The sequence below is a fragment of the Glandiceps talaboti genome, chromosome 12 (assembly GCF_964340395.1).
Source record: "Glandiceps talaboti chromosome 12, keGlaTala1.1, whole genome shotgun sequence".
NCBI classification, from domain to species: Eukaryota; Metazoa; Hemichordata; class Enteropneusta; family Spengelidae; genus Glandiceps; species Glandiceps talaboti.
This window is the reverse complement of record NC_135560.1, coordinates 8,363,349-8,385,851: the sequence shown is the minus strand read 5'-3', so window position 1 is coordinate 8,385,851 and position 22,503 is coordinate 8,363,349. Positions and strand designations below refer to the sequence as shown.

The window sequence follows — 22,503 nt, the reverse complement described above, 5'->3', positions numbered from 1 at the left end:
ACGCTTACGAAAGTAATGGCCCGTCGTGATAATTAATAAGTTGTTGTTGTTTTTTCATCCAAACTTATTAACACTACACGAGTCGCTCTTTTCCAGCCTTTCCAGCCTTGCAAGCCAGTGCCATTATTTTTCCACCATGGCTACGGAAAATGAAATCCGATTATTTTTGAAAATGTCAAATGAACAGTCAAATGGTAGAAGTGGTGATTTTCTTTCATATTACCTTTTTTGTCGCATGACTATTGATAATTTGGCCCTACTGAGGCAGCCTAGGTGAGACTTGGCGACACGTCTGTAGCCAGGAACATTTTCCTGAATCTATACACACACGCGCGCGCGTGCACCCTGCTCACACCGTGACGAGCACGCACACAGCCAGTCACACACATACATGCACTCGTGCGCACACACACACACACACACACACACAATCACGCATCTGTTAATACAACTTAAAGGCGGTGGTTTATTCTCACTAAAGGAAATAATGCTTACAAAAGACGATTTTTTAACAAGTCACATCTCATATGTCCGTTGTTTGACCATGTTATGACCATCAGTCACGTGACAATTCCATGAATTGACGCAATTGATGCAGGTATTTGTGAGAGTATATTTGTATGTTATCGCCCTTACTGTAAATTTTCTCTTTGATATTTTTTTCCATTGATAATCTTGTTTTGTTTTTATTTAAATCTAATTCTTTGACATTTGAATTTTCTACACTTTGTCTTTGATATTTGTATTTTCTCATCGATATGTTTTTTAATGTTAATTAATAATCAATAAACATTTCATACACATTCCATAGTAGCTTGTCTTTTTTTCTCTCGAATCAACTGACTTTGTATACAGACTCGGTAAAAGTACCCTAAGACAACTATCAGGCCTGTTGAACAATTATTACATCCTTGTTGTCATTGATAAATACACTATCATTTCTTTTACGTGATATAAGTTCTGGACCTTGAAGAACCTGGAAAACGTCTCGAAATAAATCTCCAGGCGCCGTTTCTCTAAAATTCAGAACATGGGTCAAAAGATCTAAGATCGAGTTTCCGATTTCTGAATCCTCCTGTAAACACAAAGTGATGTCGATGGCTGCCTCCATATCCGATACTCTGACACTGGCCCCAATTTCATTAAATACGGCAACCAATCTGTCAGTTGGAACCCTTTTGTGACTAAAGAGGAGGGTTGGGAATTTCTGTCGTATTGCATCAAAGACGTTTTTCTCTGTTGACAAAAACATATGCACAGTCAATTAGTAGTGTGTGTACAGTAATCACACACAACTTTGTGAGAAGAAATACAATTTTTAAGGGCATCTATTAAAAATCGGTTTATACTCGGCAACTGTTTACTTCCCCTTTCACCATTATGTTATTATGCAAACACCATGCATATATAGTCACAGAATTAATGTATACCACCCAACCACCCTCACGCACCCATCGTTTCCCCCCCCCCCCCACGCACACACTAAAAAGACATATAGTTCAAAAATCAAAGCTTCCCTACGGTGAGTCGGTTACTCCAATCAAAATCATATATATGTGATCTTACTATCGAAAATACGGCAAAACATGAGACAAAATGACAAGATTTGAACCACGATTGTGCCCAAGTCAACCCACATGTATGATGATTGGACGGGTTGTTGCAATAATAATGCTCTCCCCACAGACCCGAGATATGTTTCCAATATAACAAAATATCAATAATATTGTCATATTTGGTGGTCGAAAATATGTGAAGGGGTAAAAATAACACGGATTTCTTGGATCGTGTTACAAGTCCACACACCGCGTAATATATCCCATAAACTTTCTATATTACGTAGTGTGTGGACTTACACGATCCGAGAAACGCGCGTTATTTTAACCGTTTCACATATTATCGGCCAACTTGAAATATGTCAATATTTTATTATATTCTGAAACATATATATTTCGGGTCACACGGGGAGGGGAGGAGGTCACAAGTGCCTGTGATGCTCCCAGGGACTTGAGGAAGTATATAGACGACCATTGTGTTACCATTGCCTTGTGTAGGCTGCAAGGAACGCCGTGACGGGGCGCCCTCACACATCGGCCAACTCCTCCCAGGCCGATGAGGGCGGAACGTCAGGACGTATCTTACAGTCGCTGTCGTGTGTTGCAAGCTTCACTAACTTGTGTATTGACGTCTTGAGTATTAGGATAACGCCACACAAAACATTAATAAGCTGCTACGAATAATATCCAATCAAACCTTCAACTAATAATTATTATAATAGATGTGAATAAAGAATTACCCGAATTATTAATGATAACAATAGTTGCATTCTTCTCCAATATCTTGTACAGGTCCTTCATTGCCTTTTCAATATCCTCAAAGTAAGCCGTAACACCAATGAGAATTATGCAGTGAAAGCATTGGTTGTTATCGTCACCTTCCATGTATTCTTCTAACGTCATAGTCTTCCATTCAAACTCTACTCCCTCCAGTGCCGACCCCACTTTGGTGATATTCTCCTTAAAATTGGATATCATAGCAGGTGAAGGCTCCATAATTGTTGCTTTGATTTTTGGATATCGCTTTGTCAGCTGAATTAGAACTTTTATATCAGCTTCGCCTGGATATAAAAGATTGAGAGAATGCACGTAAGAATGTAATGTATATCATAGCCTATGAGAGCATTTTTGTGTATTGTCAGCTTATGATTGAATGTTTAAATCTGTTACAAAACTTGGACTCAGTGAAAAGGTAACGGGTTGTCTTTCTTAACACATTATTTCTGCTGTGAACACTGAAAGATGACGTCACAATGTCAATTTACCAATTTTATCCGATCCCTTTGCGTCCATCGATCTCCTTTGGAAAGTGTAGTAAATCAATAATTCCTTAACTTCATGTGGGCGTGGCATTTATCCATTTTAGCTTTGATCAATTATATATTACGCAGGAAAACTACACGTCATGGTGCAGGGTTCACAAAGTGTCAATCATTTCTTAGTGTACATCAACATCATATAGATCTCTCTAAATGTTCTCGTATATAAGTTTCAATGTCGTCTTTCTATGGCACATCTAACATGACCAATATAAATCTGTACAAGGACATCTGTGCTGTAGCAGTCATACAAACAATCCCGAAATCTATTAACCAAGCCATTAAACGGACATGTACTGCAAAGTATGGCTACCTGATCTAGCAAGTAGGGGCTAGGGTTGTCAATAATATCCTACATGAGGTGACACGCCATGACCCGACAGAAGTGACAAAGTTAAGTTCCCCAAAAAAAATTGCTGTACCCCTACTAGGCAAAAAAATGCTTGCTGTCATGGTGGTTGAAAAAAAACATGTTGGATTCAAATCCTCCAGCCCCCCCCCCCCCCCCCCCCAACCACCCGTGCGAAATCAAGTGGTTTACCCAGACTGTGACTCAGCGCAAAACGTCACCTACCTGACCCACTACCTACGCCCAGGTAGTAGAATTGTTCTATGTCGCCTTTGGCGCCTGAAATGATTTCTTGGGGAATTTCAGTTGAACATAGCTCGTACACCTTCTCAGCCCTGTCTGTGTGGCTGAGGTAGGCAACCTGACTTTGAAGATAGTGAGTAGGAGACGACAACAACGAAGTCATCTGTGATGCCATCATGCGCGGGACGTACACACGTACAAAAAAAATCGTATAGAACAGTTCAAATAAGGCCACGACAGAGTATTGACCCCGACTGAATCACATGGGTTACGAAGGTATCACATGATCTGTTGGTAGGCTGACCATACTTAGGCCTAGAAAAACTAGAGTTGAACTGAAAATGCTCCCCTGTGAGGGCAAATGTTGATAATGTCTTTGCTGAGACTTTGAAATGTCTTTCTATACTGTCATACCTTTGTGTAATCAATATATGTAGCAAGTTCACTTGAATTCGGTACAGTCCTGGCTACATATCGCTGTCTTTCTTGGAATGGGCCATAATTGCTAAAGTTCGTTAATTATGCAAATGAGCAATTAATTGACAGCACAAAATTTCATTAGGAATTATCATATCTCTGTATGATCCATATCGGTGGCAAGTTTCATCAAATTTGGCGCAGTCTTTCTTGGTATAAGTCCTAATTGCCAAAACAACTTTAAATGCCACCGGCAAACTTAATACTATCAAAAACTATGACAAACGTCCACTTTGTTAGCATCAATGAATACACTATGAAATCTAAAGCTTGCATTCTTCAGATACATTTTAATTGCCGAAATGTAGTGATTTGTGACTCATTTACTTATGTACTAAAAGCTGTGTCAACAAACTTAATATGGCAGGTGCGCATTATTAGGATGGATATATGTAGTAAATTATATGAAATATTGAAGCTTGCAGCCTAATTGCCAAAATCATTAATTTATGCAAAATGATTAATTAAAAGTAAAAGCTATGTCAAGAGGATGTGTATGCTTTGTCATGGTTGATGTAAGTGCCAAATTATATTGAATTTGAAGTGTGTAGTCTTAAGATATAGCTTAATTATTGAAAATGATTAATTATGCAAATTACCCATTAAAGATAAAAAGTATGCCAACTAGCTTTTTAGAACATCTGTGCTTTATGGTTGACGTATGTACCAAATGTTGCGGAATTTGAAGTGTGCATTCATTAAAAAAATAGCTTAAGTATGGCAAATAATTAATAATGCAAATCACTCATTAAAACTATAAAGTACATCAACAGACTTTATTTCAACATATACGCTTTGTCATGGCTAACGCATGTACCAAATTATTTTTAATTTGAAGTGTACGTGCATTCTTAGCATCAATTATATATGCCTTAGCATCAATTATATAAAAAAAGATATGATTTTATTGCAATCAGAAGATACAATTTACTTCACTGGAAATATTTGGCTGAAAATAATCGCAGTTCAGAAATTAATTCCTTTATACTGTCACCGGAACAAAAAGCTAATTTAAAAGAAAATTACGCCATTTTTCCAGGTGTTTATGGAGTTTGCCTTTACTATTGGCAATGGTATACTGTGTACAAAAGATATGAAGAATGTAAAGTCCGGCACCTTATCGTTACAACTACTTAATATTGTGCAAATGAATTTTTTTTGCGACCAACAACAGAAAGTTTAATAGATTCGGTAGTAATGTATCACCCAGAAGAAGCTGTGCTGCTGAAACCAAGGCTCGCACACGGAGGTGTTTGCCCCAGTTGTAAAGAAAATTCGATGGCAACGATATTACATAGGAGAAGTACAGTCATGAAGTTAACAATAAAACCAATTTTGCTTAATTCCTGAGCATATATACATGTGTATAAATAATTCACAGAATGAATGCAGAATATAGATGTAAGTACATAGCACGTAAGAAAGTGCAATCACGTGAGCCGTGTTAATTGAGGTACATCCGTAGGAGAAAAGCGTTGTACCCCACTTCTCATAGTGGTCCGTGGTCAGCGGTCTAAAATTGTGGGTGATCATAATATCATGGATGTATAACTGGATTAAACGTTACCTGGATGGAGAGTAAAGTCTAGTAAATTATCAAACTACTGACAGAGACCATTATGAATAAGCGTTCGTTCCACAGCAAGGCAAATTCAATTATCGAATAGACTGCATATGAAGGTATGTATCTATTACAGCAAGAGCTCGAAATACAAACTGTTGTCAGAAAGATCATGTATCCTTATACATGTACATATACATTCTCATTATGAAGTTTATGTAATTGGTTAACTATTATTTTAAGAAATTCTTTTTCTTCTGTTTTGAAATAAGGAGTGTAAAAATGATAAAGGCCATTGGCCGTTACAGTCACGTGACGTTTAAAAGCGCGCGAAATACTCAAAGGGAATTTCCAATCCTGAAAACCCGACGAGGTTCTACATGCCATCTCAGACCACCTATCTTACTATATATATTTCAGTAGTCAACGTAAGGCGTCATTTAATTTTGAAAGAACCCATGTAGGCTATAAAATTGTATGTGTCTTGAGGGCAAATGAAAGAAGCGACAACTTTGACCTGCCCTTTAAAGTTGACGATATAAATATTCACCTTCTTTTATCCGATACCACTTATTTTATTGTAAGCATCACTTGCCAACATAAATTTCCAAACGAACCTTCTTCGTTTTTTTAAAATATAAACAGCATACATCATGAGACCAAATGAATTCTTGTGGAAATCACGCGATGGATTTGTTCTCTATAAGAAACGGGGAAAACCAGAGACAAAATAGTCCTTTTGGAAAGTTCCTCTTCTTCTTACGAACTGTATCCAAAACTGTAAACAACAAGGGGGTTTCAAAGAGGAGTGATGGATAGGCTATTTTTTGTATACAATTAACTGTGTGTGTGTTTTGCTCTTCTGTGGAATTTGAGGTGTACTCGAGCTGGAATTGCTGCGTACTGATTTGGAAAAGATTAAGGTAGAGAAGCTAACATATAAAAACCACTTGTGCACTCCATACCACTACTCGTATAAATCAATGTATAACTCGTAATTCTTGATATTTTCACTAAAGTTAATAGTCAAAGTCTTCGGAGACGTTTTGGCTTGATTGTAAAACTCAAAGCAAGCAAATAGTTTAATGTTTACACGATATTCTGCTAGTTCAGAGACTTGCCTTTGTGTTAGTATGGAGAGAATTTCTTGAGATAGTAGCACCAAGACAAGTGGAAGTTTCTGGGCTAGATTTCTGGTTAATTATGACGACAATGCGAATGAAAACTCAATAAGCGACAATATATTTTCAAATTGTCACTTATGCCTCTTTACCAACAATTAATTCCTTCGTAAACGGTTATGTTCATCTCAACGATATGCCAATCTCAACAGATAAACCAATTCATTCAAGTACACTATTTGAATGGTGTATTTCGATAAGTATAAAAAACAATAATAATAAAAATAACACATATATATAAGCATACTTGAGAGCTATGGTTAATGATATGGCTCTAATTTCTAGAAAGGCAACTACTGTACATAAACTAGCACTTTAGCACTATCATAAAATTCAAGCATATGCCTCCATTCAATCCAGATGCCATCTTGTGTGAAAGCAAATGACCTATGGCATATCGACAACTGTATTCTGGTAAAGTGTGGTACCAGTAAAGTAAATTCCTCTGCCTTGTACGGGGCCGATTTGGACAGTCATCCTTGGAGTATTCTCGGTTATCGTCGCCGAAGTACCAAACTCAAAGTGACCAGGCTCGATGAGTTGCTTTCTCTCTCTCCAGTTTCACTGATACATTCGACTTCGTGAGTCTCCTGGATAGACATGCATTCTGAAAGCTCCTGGGTGGCTCCATAACTGTCAGGTGTAGTAGGGTCACCTGTTGAACAAAAAACAACACAACATTTATTCAAAATACATACACGAGTATGATTAATATTAGTGAAGGATTGCCAGTAAACGTTTTGAATTCATACAACAAAAGCAAATGACGAATGTAAATAGCAGTAGTTTTGTGTGTGTGTGTGTGTGTGTGTGTGTGTGTGTGTGTGTGTGTGTGTGTGTGTGTGTGTGTGTGTGTGTGTGTGTGTGTGTGTGTATTTTATGAATTTATTTTATGGACATAAAGAATAGAAAAGCCATTAAGTAAGTCTATTTTTTATTGCATTGCATTACATTGTATTGTATTGTATTGTATTGTATTGCATTGTATGGTATTGTAATGTATTGTATTGTATTGTATTGTATTGTATTGTATTGTATTGTATTGTATTGTATTGTATTGTATTGTATTGTATTGTATTGCATTGCATTTGTAGTGGACAAATCGTGTATTTTCATGAGTAACTGGAAAGTTGGCCTGTTTTCTTGGGTAGTTTGTGTAACTTACTGAGTTCACACCACCAATGGTGGTCTGAGGGTAAAACTAAAGTAATGTAAAAATACTTATATTAGGATTGTGTTTGTGTAATTGGTACTGCCTAATATTGAAACTTTACATTGTTTTATCAAAAATATATTAATTATCCGATCTGTATGATATGCTAAAATATGTAATGTTCATATCTGTAAGTTTTTTACTGGCCTTTTAATGGTAAATCTTGAATTCGGCCATACATGGTTGAACCAGGCTCCACTAGTCAGTTTTTGTCTGAATTCACTCAAAGGTTAAAAGACTGTGCTAGTCAGATCTGGCACGAAGATATAATCATCTCCTAGGCTTCGTTCCTACCACACTTTCAAATCAATGCTTGAACCAGAGAGATATTTAAGTTGTGTTTAAATGTGTAAATTTAGAACAGCACTGTCAAGATTTCGCTGCTCTTCGCATCCTTTGCAAATTGAGGGGGACGACGTGAAAACGTTCCTGTTAACCAAAGATTTTGTAAATACTGTATTATACATGATTTGTACTGTATTGAGGACGAGTATCATTTCTTAGCAATTTGTCCGTCCTACAAGGACCTTTGTAATGAAATGTTACCAAGGTGGTTTTGTTTAAACCCTTCCTATGATAAGTTCATTTCACTTTTGAATTCAGATAATATAACTTATCTAAATAATTTAGCTTCATTTATTTATTTTGCAATGAAAAATAGAGAGGAATTTCCCTCTATGAACGTTTGTATTATTGTTTGCTTTTTGGGCCTGTGGCCTTATCGTGAGCTCGAAGAAAAGTATTATATCGTCTGTGTAATTTGGTGTCGGGAGCTCTTCAATTATCAAAAAAAGTCCATTTTTTTTCTCACCTTCTTTCTCCTGGCACCAAAAATGCGCACAGAATTTCACCGCGCAGAAAGTCTTCATAAGCAGTTTTGTTGTGGCTCTTTTCACCCATTGGTATATGCAAACCATAAGCATTTCTCTAGTGTAGTAGCGACCCATAGCTTAGCTCGAGAACCGCACAAAGTTATGTTTCTCCTCGATCGCAAACTTAGATGTTGAGCAAGGTAAACAGTCGCGCAAACGAAATAAATACCCTGGTCTGACCATATATGGACGATATAGCTCCAGATCAAAGCTAAGGTTTGTTTTTGTATTTTCCTCTTCTCGGTAACCATTAGTAATTTTGTGTGTTCGGAGAATTTGCATAAATCGCGAGTCGTTTGACGTGAGTCATTTCGAAAGTAGTGTCATTCAGTTGAACCTCCACCACAGTATCTTGATATACACGGTATATTATAAACCATTTCTGGATTCTGATCAAAGTATTTTATGACTATGTTTTGGAGGGTTTGTTGTTGTTGTTGTTGTTGTTGTTGTTGTTGTTGTTGTTGTTGTTGTTGATGTTTGTATTTTTGGAAATAGCTAGGTCTTATAGCATCAAGGATTATCAAGGTTAAATTTTGAACGTTTATGTTTCAATATGACATACAGGGTCAACGCATTCAGTCATGATTTGAAAATAAACCTCAGACACTAGCCACTGTGTGTTACATGTGTTTTTCACGCACTAAAAGAGACTCCACTGCTGGCTCAAGTTTAACTAAATCAATGTTCAGGACTTCTTACCTGCCCATGACATGTCTGTTTCTTTCCAAATTCTTGGACATATATTATGTGATTACAGAAACGAGTGGAGAAGCAAGTAGAGATACTATTAGTTACAGACACCGTCATAATCGAAGACGTAGATAGATCTCAGTTTATAGGCTTTGTCATAATTCACCAGAAACTACTTTAAGAATGCCACTGTGAGCAAGTGAGTAACCATGCATTTTTTTACTGATTTATGGCATTTCAACTGATCACGCGTCGCTTACTTAATTGAAGAATTTAACATCGACTGCTCCAGGATAACCGAGTAAACATATTATATACTAGGGCACAAATAATCGCAGTTTACTCATATTCTCTGTCTGTCTGTCTGTCTGTCTGTCTGTCTGTCTGTCTGTCTGTCTGTCTGTCTGTCTGTCTGTCTGTCTGTCTGTCTGTCTGTCTGTCTGTCTGTCTGTCTGTCTGTCTCTGTCTGTCTGTCTGACTCTCTCTCTCTCTCTCTCTCTCTCTCTCTCTCTCTCTCTCTCTCTCTCTCTCTCTCTCTCTCTCTCTCTCTCTCTCTCTCTCTCTCTCTCTCTCTAAATTTCAGAATCAGAAAACCATGCAAAGAATTTGGTAGATATCGAATTGCTCATATACTTGTTTGTCACTGCGTACTTCGAACTCATGGCAGACAAGGGATCTCGTATTTTAAAGTCGATTTTAATGTACAGTCACACTGTGACGCACACGCTGTGATCACGTGGTTTTAACCATGTTTGTTCACCATGATATTCAAATGAATTGTTATTTCAATATTCAAGTAAAAACCGCAAATTCAACGTCTGGGCTCCACCCCACCCCTCATTTAAATACTTTAACCAATGAAACGTTTAACTGCTGCTTTTCTTTTATGTTATGTTATGTTATGTTATGTTATGTTATGTTATGTTATGTTATGTTATGTTATGTTATGTTATGTTATGTTATGTTATGTTATGTTATGTTATCATAAAATTAACTATACAGTGTGCCGTATTATGCTTTGAGAATAGAGTGTCTTTTGCAAGAACAAGAAGAATGTTTCTTGTGGAGGGATTAGTTGTTTTGTTTTTTGTCAGGGGGGGGGTTGTTTGTTTTGTGGGTGAATTGCAGGAGGGTCACTATTTTTAAGAACAACATGAACAAAAAGCCCCGGCCGTAAAAACTGATCGCTCCCTTATTACTAAAAGTCACATGAGCTTTTTAAGGGCATTCCGTCGTAAATAATGACAAAAAAGATATTATAATCATAAACATAGGATAGTTTCAACCACCCACCCTCCCCCACCCCATCTCCGAAAAAGGAAATGAAGAAAGTAATGAACCATTATTTGATTGCCGCTTTGGTTGCGGCAGGAAACGGCTACCAGTGTCTAGATATTTTCGCCTAAGGTATATCCATGCCACGAATGAGCCCTTCACACTCGGTGATTTATGTATTTATACATGTATGTGCACTCTCCATATGCGGCGCTTCCTTGAAATGACCTGAAGGAGGCGCTGCCTATGGAGAGTGTTAATAACTTGTCCAATATATTGCCAACTGTATTCTCGAAAACAAAAGAAACACCTCATTACGTGTTGAGGGCGAACTGTGGACAGACGTGGCATGTGACGTCACACTGTGGCGACCATATTACTACATCTGGTCCAGTTTCAGAGCTGCAGGTGAGTTAATAATATATTTCTATATATTTTCATCAAATGCGGGTTGTATTAATCGACTGAGGTCAAAATGTACCCACCACTGTGCGAAGTATATATATATACGAAACGTAGAAGTTCTCAAGGTCAGAGCACAGGCGTTCGGTCGAATCATGACACTTTACTGTGCCTAAGACTAGACGCTAGTCGTTACCAGCACACGAGGAATCCGGGTCATTTTGGTGAGTTTGTCGCTGTTCACAATCGGTGGAATTTTACGAAAAATGCAAGACCTTGCAGATAGCGTGTAGACACGCTAGAATAGCGATTCCATACAAAGGAGTTCGGGAGTACGTACAGTATGCTGTCAAAAGTTTTACGAGGTCTGTCTGTGTCACTGATCAATAATAATAATATCATCGAAGTCCGGCACAATAAACATGTGATGAACTTTATCGTGAACTTCGAAGGAGAAAGTGTTGATTTGATTAAGTCATAATTTAACTAGCATTTCCATGGCACCCAACTGTAAAACAAAGAATTACATATGTCGAAAATAACTGCATGTACGTTGTGTGAGCACAATTATTATTATATTATATGCACAATTCTGTCTAAGTACCATACATTATTTTTCTCTTTCTTTTCATTGAATAGCTTTTGTAGTTCATGGATTTTATTATGTTATGTAATGCTTCTTTTAGATAGTTTATTAGTTTTGTTATTATTTTATTTTATGTTTTGTACCATTAACAACTCCCCAGGGTTTTATTACATGTACTCAAATAAACTTATATAGAGAGTAATATTATATATATTTAAGGATGTGAAGATACAGCTGTTTGACAGTACTCTGTGTAGGCTGTATATCTTTGCCCAGGGAGTTGGTGTTACTATCTCAAGAAGCTTTCCATACTGTGCCAGCGCAAAAGATTATGGGGTGTATAGCATATGTTCTGACAGTTCATACTCATGCAATATGGTCTCATAAAACACCCACAACACTGATTTTGTTGAACTCAGTGACTTAAGCCCCCCCCCCCCACCATCTGTGTATCCAAAATACAATCTATGGTAATAACCCTTCAAAGTCATTTGTTTGTTTTTGTTTTGTCTTATTTATTTTTGCTCATAATTATTGTTATATATTTGTATTGAGATTAGACAGCTTAAGCTATGATCAATGATTGCGAAGTACTTATTGAAGTTATTGTACAGACCACCAAGTCCAATCGTGACCTTTGCGCACTATTCTTTTTATAGGAAATGATTGTACTTTGCGACACAATACCAAAATGAAAAAAAACACACCCAAGAAAAGCACAAGAACAAAAACTCATAAGAGTCACATCTAGGTTGTAAAGATGATGTGGATGCCCACTCTGCCTTACCTTGAAAGCTAAAATGTATATCTTGAAATGAAAATTCAACTGAGTTAATAATAATAATAATAATAATCTTTATTTAAACTGGATAGTTCTGTAAGTATATGAACACTTGTCTCCCAAGAAGTCCAGTGAGGGCCATCCCTCATGGGTTCAGTGTTACTGCACTTGTACCTGGCGAAACCTGTGTTGTTCGTGGTAGAGTCAAACTGAACGACACACTTCTTACTCTGAGTCTTACTCTTCTTACAGTGTGGTAAATTTAATCAAACCCTGAATGAGTTCGAACCCTGACTCTTAAGAGGCAAGTGATTTAACCACTCGGCCACTGATAACCCATAAACCACATTATCGAATTAAACTTGAAAACTGTACCTGAAGTTTTTGACTGCACACTACAGTTTTATTAGGTTTTTGTTTGTGTGTCCTTAAGGTCACGTGTACTGAAAAGTGGGTCAGTCTGTTGACAAAGACTGAAGTGTACAGTGTAAAATTTTATAAATTTTTTTAAAATTTGATACTAAAATGTATATAATGTTCCTCGACATCATCAGAATTGACTGAAATTTTGATTCTCTCCAGAATTTCAACCCCTCCCGTAAGTCTTCAACTGTCTGCTAAAAATGGTATATTTATTTTATTTTAGGTTTGGAAGTTTTGTAAATTTTTGGAACGTTTGTCTAAGATTCTTTCAAGATGATGGAAGAGGCAAGCAGTGGGGAGGAACAGTTTAGTGAACCTTCATCCCCGACTACACTCATGCAACCAGTGCCTCCAGTGTCAGATACAACAACACTAGCATCGGTTAGTATGGATGATGTCAACAAAGTTGGGGAAGGTGAGTTATTCAAGTGTTGTAGGTTAGTAACCATGTTGACATGTACACAAGACACAGAAAGCATGCTATCGGTATGACCTTGGAGAGTACCCCTGGACAGTTTTGAAACCATCCTGACTTCAACCACATAAACGTATCTTCTTTGATTGTTTTATGTGTGTGTTGGGGATGGGGGGGGGGGGGGGGTAATAGTGTGTGTGTGTGTTTGTTTTGTATGTGTGTTGTATGTGTGCGCGCGCGTGCGCGCGTGTGTGTGTGTGCGTGTGTGTACATTTAATGTATTTGTATTTACCTTGCTGATATGACTAAACATCTATGTCTTACTGTGATAGGAAACTAGGGCACCGTACAGATCACATTCATATGAATAAATTGTCAAACTTTTTCCAATGTACCCAACGGTTACAATACTTAGTAACCTTTGGGTGAATTGGAAAAAAGTTTGACAATTTATTGATGTGAATATGATCTGTAACTTGTAAGGTGTCCTAGCTTCCTATCACAGTAAGACAGAGATGTTTAATCACTTTCCCTTGTGAACACTTCTCGAACTCCCTAACTTACTTGCAAGTGTTAAAATGGATTGGTGCACATGTTCTGGTCATATATGGTGAAACTAAAATCTGAAAGTATCAACACCAAATATTTGCTGAAAGTTACTGTCTTTAATTGAAATGTAGACTCAACATCAAGTAGAAGTTATTTGAGAATCATACACAACATTCACTACACTTGGCATGCAGGTATGGAGTTGTTCATCAAAATCTGTGGGAGGGGGTCATCTAGGAAAGAAGGACCCCTATAATAAGAATAACAAAACAAGTTTAAAACACATTTAGTAGACCTGTATAAAGTCATTTAGGTTCAGAAGGTATTTGCATTAACACAAACACCAAAAAATTTTCAAACTATCTACTTACTACCTAAGGTAAGAAAGTGTTGCTAATAATGTATATTCTATTTTACATGTCTCATATTGGATGATTTGAGTGTGATTTTCACTTTTAAAATCACCACCTTATTTGTCATTTGTGATCATCAGCTGTTCATTTTGTTCACAGATAAATCCAGTGTTTACAGAGATTGTGAAAATATAAGAGTTTTGTTTCTTGCTGTCACATTTATTTTAAAATCTATAATTGATACCTAAACACTGATCAATGACATGTCTTTTTACTCTTTATCCAGTACCAATGGTGAACACAATCCCCCAGACTTCTATAAGTTTGTCAGGACCAATGACAATACCCAGTGGACCCACCTTGACACAGTCAGCACCAGGCACTCAACCACAAATATACACCCCTCCCCCACCTTCACAACAGCCTGAGATGTACAGTCCCCATCAACAGCCTGTCAGTCATGACAGTGATCATGGCATCAGCAGTGGTGCTCAGCAACAATATAAAGTAAGTTAGGGGTTCGGCAACAATGTCAAGTTAGTTAGGGGGTCAGCAACAATATCAAGTACGTTAGGGGTTCAGCAACAATATCAAGTAAGTTAGGGGTTCAGCAACAAATCTCAAGTAAGTTAGTGGTTTGGCAACAATATCAAGTAAGTTAGTGGTTCAGCAACAATATCAAGTAAGTTAGGGGTTCAGCAACAGTATCAAGTAAGTTAGTGGTTCAGAAATATCATCAAGTAAGTTAGTGGTTCAGAAATATCATCAAGTAAGTAAGGGGTTCAGCAAGAATAGTAAGAAAGTGAAAGGTTCAGTATCAATATTGAGTAAGTTAGGGTTCATTGACAGAACCAAGTAAGTTAGGGGTTCAGCAACAGTATCAACAGTGTTCACCAATTAAAATGAGACCTCTCCCAATAGATGATATAAAACTTGCACAGCTACTCTAATATTTCAACTCTTAGCTTCATATGCAAGTACGTTATTTTGCTAATTTAAGTACATATAACGGAAATATAAACATTCAGATAACGTTTATTGCTCCCCACAGCCATGTTTGACCATCTATAACCAACAAAATCAGTCGTGCTGTTCGGGTATCCAATCCCCAATAGAATGAGCATGCACCAACCCCAGATCAAACAAAAAGGAACCTATGTACACAGTGATAAACCAAGGGAGCCAAGTCCACCCATTAGTCTGTAAGATAAAGTATTGTAATGCCCATTAGATACCAGTTGAAAGAAAACCTGATATGACAGGTAGACTTTTCATACTAAGTTGAAGAGGGTGCTGTAAAAACTGGAGCTAATTTTTTTCTGACTTCTCTTTCTACAGATGCCACCTCCTCCCATGCAGTCCCCCTATCAATCCAGTGTAGCGCTCCCTGACATGGGTGGTATGCCATACACACAACCAGCTGAACAAAGTCATGACGATGGGGGTGGTATGTGGGGATGGTTGTCAGGAAGCACTTTTGTGCAGAAGGTAGTAGAAAAAACAAAGGTAAGCACTAAAAGTTGTATATCACAAATGATTATAAAGTGGAACAGTTTGCAACTGAAACCCTATTTTCAATTCTCAGTACTTGAAATAGCATATTACTGCCTAGGTACATCATAAAAATAACAAAACATTTGATTTCTTGGTCGACACCATAACTTCCAGTCCACACACTTCACATGCATAACTGTAGGCGCTGGGAGAATAAGTCGACCTTCTTGTACTATTGTAACTGTCTAGCATCATATGAAATATTACTGCAGGACCCAAAAATCAATTTGATTTTATATATTGCACCATACTATGTGTTTACCCACAAGTGATTCAATAATGTTCAGGGTATACGATATTTTGAGTAAGTCATTATCGAACAAAACAGTTTCAAAAAAAGTTCCAGTTGCAGCTAGAGCAGCTTTCAGGAAGGAATGGCAGTAGAAAATGGCAACTGCATGGAAATTACCTACACTGTGAACAAAGAAATTACATAGGATGTTTCTCATGGTTCCTGTGTAATTTCTGAGTTCACAAATTTGATTTCGTTACAATCACCTTAAGGGGAAACACAGGAAAACAGAACCAATTATGTTAAAATTGAAACAAATTTTTTTGAAAAATCCCAAAACTAGTCCAAGATTGAACTTGAAGGGGTTATTATACTCATTTACCACAGAAGTACTTGAAAAAAGATAAGAACATCATCAATAATGTTTGTTAGCTAATGTGTGACAACACACTACTAATTTAAATACAGAATCTTCTAGCCACTCGTTGCTAACAGCCAGTATTTGATCTTTTGTTGTAGAGTTCAGTAGATACAATGATAACCACCCTGGACCCAGGAATGGCTCCAATTATTCGTAAGTATTCAATTTTCTATGTATTTGGTATATTTTAAAATAGGCATTTCAGTTATTTAAAGAGATCTGGAGTAGTTCATTTAACTGTAGTCTAGTTGCTATATATGATATGAGTTACGATTACTACAATCATCTCCACTCCCTACGCCTAGTCAAAGTTAAACATTTTATTGTTAATCTGGCCATGCTGGGTGAAGGGTAAACGGCACATGTCAATAGTTCTACATCACAAATTAATAGGCAGTTTTAATAGGCTTACTTCAGACAATGGCTCATTAATATTCAATTAGTACAGCTGTTTTGACTAAAATCATGTGACGATGTGATAATGTCATCACATTTATATGAACACTGCTGGGGGTAGCACAGATTTCTGTGCTAGAGTAATGACTGACTAGACGTAGTAGGTGGAGATGATCATAGTAATTATAACTCGTTTCATATAGGAACTAGACTAATTCAACTGTAATGCTTCTTTCACAAGTCACAATTTTTTACCCTTATCCAACCATGGAAACAGTCTTGAGTAAATTGCAAATATGTCATTAAATGTTAGAGATAACGGTGTCAGGATGTCATTGTTTCATTTATTGGGTTTTTTTTGGTAATGATAGGTTCAGGTGGAGAGATAGACTTTATTGTGACATCAGAGAAGGAAGTCAAAGTGGGAGCAATCAGAGATGCTTTTCAGAAAGTTTTTGGTAGGGCCACGGTGACAGGGATGGCATCACAGCCCAACATTGCACCCCAACCAGAAGGCTTTGCATCAGGTGTGAAAGGAGCTGAAGAAAGAATTGAAAATCTACGTCGAAGTGAAGCAATTCATGAAAAACAACCTTGCATAGCTGTAGAGAGCTTTATTGTTGAATTACTGCCTGACAAGTAAGTTGTTATAATGGCAACTCTTTTAAGTTATTTCTCATCTTACATTCTGAAAATGATGGGGCGGTTAGTCAGTTGAAAAAAAAATGAAAAAAAAGAACATGTATGCATAAATATTATGTTACTGTTCTTATTATCCATTTCGAACTGCGAACTGAGAGACTCTCAGGGTAGCTTATACACTGATTCAGGTGGGTCTCCAGAGGGAGAGAGCATTTCACTACTTCTTTATTGTCTAGCTGCTTGGATGGAACTAACTATACATGTGACAACACCCACCTAGGAATGGTACAGTATTTACCTAGAATTATACATAGATTACAGACTCATGGTTTACCAATATGTGCTCCACATGATCCGACATCTCACATCATCACACGGGTTGTTTCTATTACTCTTCTAATCTCACAAAAGACCGACATTTATCCTGAAATATGACAGTGCAAAAACTTGATCTCCAGAGTCAATTGCCCAAAGTAAGCCATTTCTTTCATATTGAAATACCTTGTAGTAGTTAAGCAAGGCCAAGTTGATACAGAACAAGAGACAAATATGACTGAATTATTTTTGTGCCATATTACTTTTGGCTAAATGATAAGCATATTTGTCTGGAAAAATCCAATATTTGTGGAATATCTCAAACTAAATTTAATGCACAAGGACTTTGAAGTCCAGAATCAAAATATATGTAGAATTAGACAGTTGAAAAGTGAAATATTAACCAGGCAACAAAGAATTTATTCATTTGTAGAAATCCGCAAATAATATACAAGTGAGACTTAGTAATCAGTTGTGTTTCAGTGTCATTGGCACTTTCATTTATGTTTTGTCCATATTTTCTCACTTTTACTACAGATGGTTTGACATTGGCTATGTCCTCCTTGATGACCCTCTAAACAACATCCATCTAGATTCCTTCACACAGTCCACACCAATTGCCTCTGAATATGTAAGCCAGGCACAGGACAGAACAAGTTCAGATTACAACCTTCGATGGTCGGGACTGGCTGTTACAGTCGGTGAAGTAATCCATCACAATTTTCCAAACATCCATCAATCTGATTGGCACGTGGCCTTTACTGGCGTCAGTCGAAGGGACATGATTTATCAAACAGCACTTATGCTGGCTGAACTTTATAAACAAAGATTACAACCAAGGGTGTAAAACACTATAGTTTCAAATAACTTGATTGACATCAAGTACTAAGTTATGTTGATCTTTTTCAGGTTTTTCCTTAGCTAACATAAAACTCAAAATCTTAACCATCACCATTGAGCTTTCTTAGGTATTCACTATGCTATCTGGAAAATCAAAGTTTGACCATAGCTAGCTGTCTTGACCTTTCTTTGGTATTCAGGTGGCTATCATGTAAAATCAAAACTTTGACCCATCATCTGTCAAGTTATGAATATGATTATTCTTTTTAACATTTCACATTTTTCTAAATCAAATAAGTTTTACAAGATTTCATATTCCAGTAATTTTCAGGTTTGTTAGATACATTCTTGAATCTCAGCAATTGCAACAAATACAGTCAGATTCTATAGTAAAACTATTAACAAGGATAACTTCCATGATTTATTTTTGTAAAAATTTAGCGTCAGAAGATGTCATTCAACTATTTGTTTTCCACAAATTATAATCTTGCCTGTTTATGTATAAATATTTCTTACTGAAGTATAACATCATGTTGCCTCCATTAAAATGACGTAGTCGTGAACTTCAGGGTCCAATTTTGTATTTTAGTCGTGAACTGCAGTTCAGGGTCCATTTTGTATTTTTAACTTTGTGTGAAAAGGTTTCTTGCATATTATTATTTAAAATATGCTACCCCCACCCCCACCCCCACCCCCAAAGTTTTGTCAGTCAGTATGGACAACAGACAAAATCCCCAGCAATTGTTGGCCAAGTGTTATTTCTTGAAGTCACGGTACCCTTTGCTTAAAACATACCTGGCTTTTGTCGTCCTCAAAATTTATTTATGCAAATTTTAATGATGTAATTTTGTAGAGCAATGAAAATATGTCATTGATTAATAGTGCATTTAGAGGTAATGACAAATGAAGTTAATTTCAGTAATATGTACTGATGAAGCAGTGTTCAGTAAATGAAACCACAAAGTACTTTTTTTTCCTACAAATTAAAAATAACAAACTGAGCAGCGTTATTCCTGTGTCATTAACGATAGGCGGAATATACATTTTTTCTGTGGAAGCAGTCGGATTGCAAGTTTTTCACTTTCGAGTTCTGTCGTAGTATTTTCCGTTATTTATTGTTATTTTGACTGTAGCACAAATTTAAAGTGTATTGCAATATTTTTATATTATGTTGTAGAAGACCATATTATCTGATTTGTATGAGTACAAAATTTTACAACTTAAAAAAATGTCAATATGTAACTGCCATTGTTCGTATCAAATTCAATTTTGCGCCATTTTAGGATGATGTATTCCATGGAATCTTGCCTTGTGAATAGAATAGATGCAGGAACCCCTTCCTATCAATAGCGCCCTCTGGAGAGGCTATCACTGTAATCAAATATCTCTGGATATCAACATTCACAGTTATTTCCAAGAGTTTGTCCTTACTATACATCATCACTAGGTGGCGCTGTTTATTGTGACGCTGCATCATGCCCTCTATAAACAGTACCATTAGAGGGTGCTGGGACTGTATCAGATTGCAGACCCTCTATGTCATACTAGTATATGGCATAAGTAATCCTGTATACCTGCAAGGCCAGTAATTCTCAATTTTACATGTTAGTTGGTGGTAAGATTTAGTGATCTGTCAACCCGGAGGAAATTATCAATCTGTCATATTATATCCTGTACCTTATAATCAACAACAGGATTTAATTATGTAAATATATGTATGACAAAAGCCAATGACATGTTTCACCATCAATAAAACAGTTTTACAACAGACAGCTTATGAAAATCAGCATGTCTTGTGTATTTTCACAGCAACTTTCCATCAGATAGTTGGTACTGGGTAAAGAAAGAAAAGTACCATTGAAATAAAGTTATTCACCTGTATCTTTTATTTATCAAATTGGTGTGTTTCTAGTTATGTATGAATAGATAAAAAACATTCCCAAACATTGTTCAAACAAAGGCTATGGGCTGATAAATGAGTGAGGGCGCTAACAGTGACACGGTGGGTTCCTACATGTATACGGTGCATGGAGTGGTCATCTTCGGAGAAATATAAAGCTTGTATAACATTTCTTACACATAGTGTACTCCAACTGCGTGGGGGGGGGGGGTGTTAAACATTTAAGATTACAAAAAAGTTTGTTTTTTTGTAAAAGTGTGGATAGTTTGAAGAAAAAGGTTGAAGGAATTACCATTGCTGTGTAATACAACTTCCCAGTAGATGAGCTCCAAAAATAGTCCTAGCTATGTGACAAACGTGTCTTTTTTCGAATTCTAAATAGAAGCAAACAATAAAAAATGTAAAAAGTATATAAAAGTCGACCAATTGAGATCTTCGTCTTTGTTCACTACAGTGGGTGCAACTTCACCCGTGTTAAATAGTTATATGAAAAATGAAGTTATTTTTATTTCTAAATAAATCAAACATCTTTACTGTCTTACAAGTACATTTGTCAGCTGTCCAAGACAATGGCAAACGAAAATAACGACAGTCTTTGTGTAACTGTTTTGTCACGTTCTCTTTATAACAGAAATTAAAAGGATTCTGTTCCTAATAAACACTTGTATGCGTGATTCTGTATATTCTGTAACGAGGAAGGGACTTAAATACTCACCAGTCTGATAGGGAATGTATAGATACAGAAGTCATGATGGTCAAATGGTTAATTAGAATTCAATACATGTCTCAGAATCTGTTCTCACTTCACCGTTTACTAGTTGTCTCTGAATGATATGTCTAATGCCCATTGGCAAGATTTGAACTACCACACTGCTGTGTGAATGAGAACGTTGACCTGCAAGGATAGCGGTTTGCATGTAAAGGATTCATTTTATGAACTTAGAGAGACGGAAAAGATTGCATGTTCTCCGAGGAGTTGAAGTATAAAAGGCCGTTGTGCCGTTACAGGTCCATGCCAGGAGCAATAATTGTAAAACGATGAGCACAAACCCGTAAAATGAAAATTTGCATATCTAGTAGTATTATGTGCATATTTAGTAGTATTATTTGCAAATGTAGTAGTATTATTGTAATGAAGGCAACAAATTAGCTAGCTTGGCCTCGCTATTTTTATCGAGTGCATGCACATATAACTTACTGGTATTTCTGGATGGTTTGTATCATCTATGAAGGTCAGTCTTAATGTGTTGAGTAGAGTAGTGATGACGAATTACAACAAACAAACACTTTATATTTAGTACTTAGTAATCAAATTTACGAGTTCTTCAGTTTCTGGGTGATTCGAAGAATGAATTATGGCTGTTCCAAGGATAAAATGTAAAAGATTTAGAACAGTCTTTTAATTTCTGCACACACCACTGTTGCAGTAGTTTATATTAACTTAGTCTGCCCTTGAAAAGAAGACGATAAAAGAATGTAAACATTGCTGAGAATGTAGAGTTTGCTAAAACTCGACAGAAGAAAACGTTAAGTCTTGACTTTATAAATAATAGCAAGAACAAATATGGCTTTCATCCTGGAATTGTAATGAATGTACGTGTTGATAGATGTAGTAGGTCGATAGATGGGTGGTGGAGTGGAGGTTGAAATTCGGTAATGGCTTGATGCTATCATGGATGGACGAGTAGATGAATTTAATGGAATGGTGACGTGTGTGTGTGTGTGTGTGTGTGTGTGTGTGTGTGGATGGATCGGTGGATGCATGCGTGTATACACTTAATGATTGACGTGTTGGATGATTGGTCAGTTGTTTTGCTGGGTAGTTGACTGGTTGCATGGTTCGTCACATCGTCGAACACTTTTAGTTTGCCAATGGTAAATACCATCCTGGTGACATGACAGTCCATGACAACAAAAACATATGAAACCCTAACACATGGCAAAACTGAATATAA

General features: G+C 36.8%; 2 protein-coding genes across 2 annotated transcripts; one reads left to right on the top strand and one right to left on the bottom strand.

Annotated features, from left to right (window-relative positions):
• Positions 1-883: 883 nt before the first annotated feature.
• LOC144443684 (histamine N-methyltransferase-like) lies at positions 884-3,642 on the bottom strand. The gene is made up of 3 exons (XM_078133225.1): positions 3,450-3,642; positions 2,297-2,617; positions 884-1,236 (listed from the first exon to the last, which is right to left on the bottom strand). Exons 1-3 carry the CDS (start codon positions 3,640-3,642, stop codon positions 884-886), a joined length of 867 nt encoding a protein of 288 aa, XP_077989351.1.
• A 7,459-nt stretch (positions 3,643-11,101) lies between these two features.
• LOC144443373 (protein PRRC1-like) lies at positions 11,102-21,016 on the top strand. The gene is made up of 7 exons (XM_078132840.1): positions 11,102-11,147; positions 13,155-13,346; positions 14,535-14,755; positions 15,587-15,754; positions 16,554-16,608; positions 17,223-17,490; positions 18,346-21,016. The coding sequence occupies exons 2-7, from the start codon at positions 13,205-13,207 to the stop codon at positions 18,653-18,655; spliced, it is 1,164 nt and encodes a 387-aa protein (XP_077988966.1). The 5' UTR covers positions 11,102-11,147; positions 13,155-13,204; the 3' UTR covers positions 18,656-21,016.
• Positions 21,017-22,503: the final 1,487 nt, after the last annotated feature.